At 38.8% G+C, this 6,888-nt stretch overlaps 1 protein-coding gene across 2 annotated transcripts; it reads left to right on the forward strand.

The window, feature by feature from the left end:
* The first annotated feature begins 563 nt into the window (after window positions 1–563).
* Window positions 564–5,410, forward strand: LOC135138780 (uncharacterized). 2 transcript variants are annotated; one of them, XM_064068797.1, is made up of 17 exons: window positions 564–733; window positions 783–826; window positions 882–1,054; window positions 1,106–1,622; window positions 1,669–1,898; window positions 1,944–2,174; window positions 2,224–2,511; window positions 2,565–2,733; window positions 2,783–2,901; window positions 2,953–3,826; window positions 3,873–4,060; window positions 4,110–4,268; window positions 4,317–4,445; window positions 4,493–4,596; window positions 4,644–5,020; window positions 5,068–5,178; window positions 5,227–5,410. In XM_064068797.1, the coding sequence occupies exons 1-17, from the start codon at window positions 675–677 to the stop codon at window positions 5,292–5,294; spliced, it is 3,840 nt and encodes a 1,279-aa protein (XP_063924867.1). In that variant the 5' UTR covers window positions 564–674; the 3' UTR covers window positions 5,295–5,410. The 2 variants fall into 2 exon arrangements, with proteins under 2 accessions (XP_063924867.1, XP_063924866.1); XM_064068796.1 differs by having other exon boundaries at window positions 565–733; window positions 4,493–4,623; window positions 4,671–5,020.
* Window positions 5,411–6,888: the final 1,478 nt, after the last annotated feature.

Consider the following 6,888-nt stretch of genomic DNA (forward strand, 5'->3'; position numbering starts at 1 on the left):
GTGAGTGGCAAAACTAGATCACAAATAAAAAAAATCACACGGTATAACTGTTTTATTATAATATGTTTAAAACATGGTAAGGAAAATTTCTACAGTTTCTCCGTAATTATCTGTTCCTGATTATTTAGTAACTATATACAATATTTGTCTAGTATGACAATTACATACAAATGAGAAATGATTCTTAAAAAATTAATCTTGATTTATACACACTTTTTACACGTACATATTTAAATATTGTCAGTGATAAGCTAATCTAAGGTGGTACCTTATTAGTACAAATTTAAACCAATTCCCAGTTTATCATTTGTTAATTTATTACATTATTTATTGTAGGCGCAGACAGCTTAACCGAAAACCCATTTATGAATAGTTTGAATTATCCTCAGTACGATTTATACAAAGTACTACTCGTACTGAAATGAATTGTAATACAGTAATATCGGTGTAAGCAATTTCCGGAATTATTAATATCTACTTTTTGCACTCAGAATAAATACAGTAAGATGAAACCTGTTTCCAATCTACATATATTATCCCCGGGTACTGATCCAGTTTGCGCGAACTTAGATTTCTCGATAGCTGCATATCAGAGAAAGCTTTTATTAATTTAATAACTAGTGAGGCAGCAACATTCGAAGCTGTGTACAATAAGTCAAGTGGGTACCAGAAAAATGGGTGCATTAGAGTCCTCTTTAGAGGACGAAACCTTACAATCAACGAAAATAAAAAAGTACGTATCACCAATTTAAATCCACAAATCTACCCCGAATCATTTTTAGTTTAAAAGAAATTCGTTTCCACCTCCAAGACAAGGAACATGTCGGTAAGTCCATTCGTCTAAATTAAACAACTAACAACAACTGAAATATTTAATTTAGTTAAAACTGAAGACATTGATCCAAACACATCTCTGAATTTTTACCTCCGGAACCATCTCCACTTGACCGGAACGAAAGTAATGTGCCGTGAAGGCGGATGTGGGTCTTGTGTGGTTGTTTTACAAAACAAAGATCCCGTTACACATAAGAACATATTTTTGGCAGTGAATTCGGTAAAAATCACATCTTTGCCTTTATGATACAGGGTGTAAAGTATATTTTAGTGTTTGGTACCCATTCTATCAATCAGTGGGTGGAAGATTTACACCATTGAAGGCATCGGTGACCCTCTGAACGGGTACCACCCGATTCAAAAAGTTCTGGCGCTTTTTAATGGCACGCAGTGTGGTTTCTGCTCACCAGCCATGGTAATGAATATGTTTGCGTTGTACGAATCCGGAAAACTGACAATGGAGGAGGTTGAAAACTCATTCGGCGGAAATATTTGTCGGTGTACCGGTTACAGGCCAATTTTGGCGGCTTTTAAGTCTTTGTGTGGAGATGCAAATCCGGAGCTGCTAGGGCAGTACCCGGATATTGAGGATTTAGTTGTTTGTCAGAGGGAGAAGTGTGGGTGGGAATATATCGAAAAGTGTGACGAAATGGCTAAAGTACCGACTTATACACTTTTGAAGAACTCGTCTAAGTGGATTAGGGTTCATACTTTGAGGGATTTGCTTAAGACTATGCGTTCTTTTACGTCGTCGACTTATAGACTAGTGGCTGGAAATACAGCCCAAGGTACTTCGATTGAGTGCTAAGTATACAATTTAAAGCCAATTTTTAGGGGTGTATCTATCGTATGCCAACCCAGTCGATTTGTATATAGATGTCACCTCAGTTCCCGAATTGAGTGGATATGAATTCAGAGGCAATTCTCTTATTCTGGGAGCTAATATAACTCTATCCAACACCATAGATGTTTTTCGAAAAATTGCCCAAACTTATCCGAATTTCTCGTATCTAAACCAAATGGCTAATCATATCGACTTAATCGCTAACTTACCCGTCAGAAACGTAAGTGATTTCTTCAAAAATATTGTTTCTAATTTTGCTTTCTAGAGAGGAACTATTGCTGGAAACTTAACTATAAAACACGACTACAACGAATTTCCGTCTGATATGTTTCTGCTCTTGGAAACCGTAGGTGCTCTTTTAACAATAGTGACCGTCGACGGCACTCAAACTATTCAGCGTCCAAGCGATTTTATCAAAAGCGACATGAAACTGAAAGTTTTGCAAAAAATTACTCTACCGGAACACCCAAAATCGGTAAAATTTATAAGCTACAAAGTAAGTTTCTTCGAAAGTGGAGCTTAAAATACACATTGTAAGATTTTAGATCATGCCACGTGCTCAAAATGTTCATGCTATGGTCAACGCAGGATTTCTGTTCCAATTTCGTACGAATCTTCAACTAGAAAATGTCACTATTGTCTATGGAAACATAAACGACGAGTTCGTTCATGCTTCAAATACGGAAAAAATTTTGAAAGGGGCAAATTTGTTTGATAATCAGACTTTACAGGCAGCTTTTGGTACTCTTTCGTTGGAATTACAAGCTGATGAAAGACCTCCTGATCCATCTCCGCGGTATAGGCAGCAGCTAGCCATTTCACTTTTCTACAAGGCAAACAACGAGATTTAGTAGAAAACAAAGATATTTAAGTTAGTATATTTTAGGCGGTCCTGTACTTGGCTCCAGACCATCTACTGTCGCCTAAAAATTTGTCAGGTGGTCCTATTTTACAACGACCAGTTTCTAACGGGACCCAAGACTACGAGACCAATCAGTCTTTATACCCTTTGACCAAACCAATACCGAAGTTAGAAGCGCTTGCCCAGACCAGCGGTACTTTTCTCTCAGTTGTAGTACCCTGAATTTAACCTTTATCTTCTAGGACAAGCTAAGTTTATAGACGATATGCCCGATTTACCCAACCAGTTATACGGAGCTTTAGTGTTAGCCCATGCCCCACCAAACTCCAGAATCATTCACATCGACAGCAAAAAGGCTTTAGTACTACTATTTCCCCCCCAAAACAACTAAAACTAACTCCACTAATTCTAGGAAGTCGACGGCGTTGTTGCTTTCTTCAGTAAAGACCATATTCCAGGTGACAACAATTTCACTCCCTTAGGTATAGCTTTCATCAGCTCGGAGGAAGAAATTTTTTGCAGTGGAAGAGTCATGTATTACCAGCAACCAATAGGAATCGTGGTAGGTCGCCGTGACGACATAGTCCAGTACGCATCCACTTTGGTAGAAGTCGTCTACGAAGAATCAAACGTTGAACCTTTGCTTTCGACTCGTCAAATTTTAAGATCTGGACGTGGCGATAGAATTATCAATGTTAGAACAGTGCAACCAAGACGAAGAGGCAACGATGTTCGTCACGTAATCAAGGGAACTTTTGATATTTACCAGCAGTACCACTTCCACATGGAACTACAATGTTGCAACGTAGTACCAACTGAAGATGGACTTGACGTTTACCCGTCGACTCAGTGGATGGATTTGACTCAAATCGCGATAGCCAACATGTTGAATATTCCAAATAGTAGAGTGAATGTGACTGTTCGACGATGTGGAGGAGCCTTTGGTGCTAAAATTAGCAGAAACGGGCTGGTAGCATGTGCAGCAGCCTTAGCTTCTTGGAAGTTGAGACAACCCGTGAAGTTGTCTTTACCGTTAAGAACTAACATGGCTGCTCTTGGTAAACGGTTTCCGCTTTCAATGGACTACGAAGTAGGTGTGAATGACAGTGGGGTTATCCAGTATCTTAATTGCACCCATTACATGGATGTGGGAGCCCAAGCAAACGAAGACCTTTCGAATGAAATGGTTACTCTTTTTATGTCGGCGTACGACCCAGACACGTTTACTATTGATGTGAATAAAACTATCACTGATACCCCTACTAACAGTTGGGCGAGAGCTCCAGGTGCGTTGGTAAAAATTTTTGGTTTTCACTTAATAGTTAATTGTAGGGTCGTTGGAGGGATTAGCCTCCCTTGAAGCTATAATGGAACACATTGCCTTTAGTTTGAATCTTGACCCACTAGAGTTGCGACTTCGTAATCTTAAAACAGGGGTACCGCTTGCCCCCTATATCAACGACCTGAAAACCTGGGCTGATATAGACGCCAGAAAACAAGAAATTGACAATTTTAACAAGGTTTAAACCCAAACGACTGACTATTTTGTCTACAAACAATTAATTTTAGGAAAACCGGTGGAAAAAGAAAGGTCTGGCGGCAGTACCCATGGCGTATGAATTGGTAATAGGTGGCCCCTACGCCGCCATGGTGTCTATTTTCCACGGAGACGGTAGTGTGCAAGTTGGTCATGGTGGTATAGAAATCGGTCAAGGAATTAACACTAAAGTACTAAATCCACTTTGTGGAAGAACTGAAGCTACGAGGTTGTTGTAGGTTGCTCAAGTATGTGCCTACAAATTGGGAATACCACTAGAGAAAGTCTCCATAGTACCTAGTACCAGTTTCGCGGCAGCCAACTCGCTTCAAACTGGCAGCAGCATTACATCAGAAGCTGTGTGCTATGTAAGCTCCTTGGTTTAAAATTACGGTACCTTTGTAGCGGTTTTTAGGGTACTATTCAAGCGTGCGATCAGTTACTGGCACGAATCAAACCAGTACGTGACAGGTTAGGAAACCCATCGTGGGGAGAGCTAATCCAGGAGTGTTTTGCAGAGTATGTAGATTTGACTGCACGGGGACAGTAAGTACTATTCACAATAGGTACTTAAGGTCACGTATCACTCCCAGGTACTCTCCAAACGAACCCAACATTCAAACCTACGAGGTTTACGGTGCCTGTGCTTCTGAGATTCTTCTTGACGTTTTAACCGGACAATATTTAATAACCAGAGTGGATTTGCTTGAGGACACTGGACAGTCCATGAGTCCGGTAATCGATATTGGTCAGATCGAAGGGGCATTTGTGATGGGTATGGGGTACCACACTACTGAACAGATCGTTTACAGTTATGAAGGTAGACTTTTGACGAATAGAACATGGAATTACTATCCTCCAGGTGCTAGAGATATACCGATTAATTTTAATGTGAAGTTTCCTAAGAATAATCCGAATCCTGTGGGCGTTTTGAAATCGAAAGGTATGAATTTGGTTGCATTTATTTACTGTTAATAGTATTTTTGGTAGCAACTGGTGAACCGCCTACTTGTTTGTCAATGTCTGTTCCGTTGGCGGTTCGACATGCTGTGGCGTCGGCTAGGGCTGACGCAGGAGAGGCGATTGGGTGGTACCCAATTGGTAAGGTGTGTGTTGAAAAAGATTTTTTTTAGTATCGCGAATTTACAGATGGACCCACAACCGTGGAGAACGCCTTTTTGAATTGTTTGAATGATTACACTCACTATACCTTGTAAAAAGGCCTAAGTAATTGGGCCTTCAGCCTTAAGAGACTGTATTATTATTTCTAGCTAAAATTTCAACATAAACATTGTTATTAAGGAATAAGGGTTACATTATACTGGAAATGTTTGCAGTGAGTTTGTTTTGCACCGAAAAATTTAATTATTCCCATAAATATGTAAACTGTGAACGAGAAGACGTAAAAAAAGTTCGTCTCGTTAATTGGCGTTCCTGCTTTCGAATCTACTAATTCATCAGTACGCTCTTAATTAATAATTGTCTCTATTAATTTCATTGCGCGAAATTAGTATTTTGATAAACCTGTATAAAAAACAGCAGCTAAATTTAACCGGAACGAAAATTAATCAGGTGAAGTGATCTGGAACTCTGAAAACATTAATAAGTTCGTAGCTATCTGTTAGTGTTTACTGATAGGATTGAAAGTGTGTTTATAGGCAAGCATATTTTGGTTTATTATGTATACAATTTTCCGGCTCCTTAACACCGTTACAGAATGAACCCCAACAGAAAATGCTGGAGGCACGAAGCATAGTGAAGCGAAAGCGGCTGTTTACTGGCTATCGCAATTTCTCAGGGGCGGACTATTAAAATCAATAGTTATTTACGTTATTAATCACGAAAATGTGGACGAAGAGGTAAGATTCAGGAGGAAAAGTGGATGAGTTCTCGAAGCGCCTGAAATTGTAGTAGAGATTATCTAAATTTGTTCATCAGTGGGTGTTTTACGTTTTCATGTGTAACCAATCTACATAAAACTTTTTGATAAACCGTTAGATCACTGTCGTCTTTAATGATAATAACAGTGCTGTCATCAGTGTCCACAGTCAATAATAACTCTTTCAATGTCAATCACATAAATTAGGAAAAGTGAAGGACCAACTCCTTGAGGAACACCGAAGTGTCAGTGAAAAATTTGTTGTCAAAGGGTAGTAATATCGACTTATTTTTTCTAAATCCGAACTGAGAAGAAAAACAAGGATTATTCATGTTTATTAAGGACATTAGGGAGGATACCTTTACGAATATATCTATTGATGCAGAATATACATTAGGGGATAAGCCATAAAATAATTTATAAGTTTAATCGGCTGTTTACAAGGTATCACAATTTCACAGCGTCCGACTATTAAAATCAATAGTTATTTGCATTAAATATTAATTGATTATAAAGTGGTATTTTACTGGATGGGTAGGAAACTTTCACGACGAGAAGTCTACGAGCCTCAAAGCGTCTGAAACTCCAGAAAATTGTTTAATGTTTTTATCTGCATCCAGGCTATAACGAAAGCTTAATCATGCCTATTACATTAATAATTTCAATGTCACTAGAGAAAAGTTGGCAACAGTGTATTAAATCGCAACCTTATTCACTTAATTATTCATTATTATCATTGGCAACCCCCATTTTGATCAGATTTACGAAAAACGTATCAATAAATTTAATGTGGAAAAGCTTCCCAGTGGATCTTCCATGCAATTTCAATTGTGTTGATCCGGATTTCTCAGCGTATCCTCCTGCGACACGACATGACGTTCATCCACAGCGTCGTTTGATGGTGGTAATATTACCTCATTGGGTAATAAAGT

The sequence above is a fragment of the Zophobas morio genome, unplaced genomic scaffold (assembly GCF_036711695.1).
Source record: "Zophobas morio isolate AGI-343-1 ecotype UQ-CSIRO unplaced genomic scaffold, CSIRO_AGI_Zmor_V1 ptg000030l, whole genome shotgun sequence".
In the NCBI taxonomy this organism is placed as follows: domain Eukaryota; kingdom Metazoa; phylum Arthropoda; class Insecta; order Coleoptera; family Tenebrionidae; genus Zophobas; species Zophobas morio.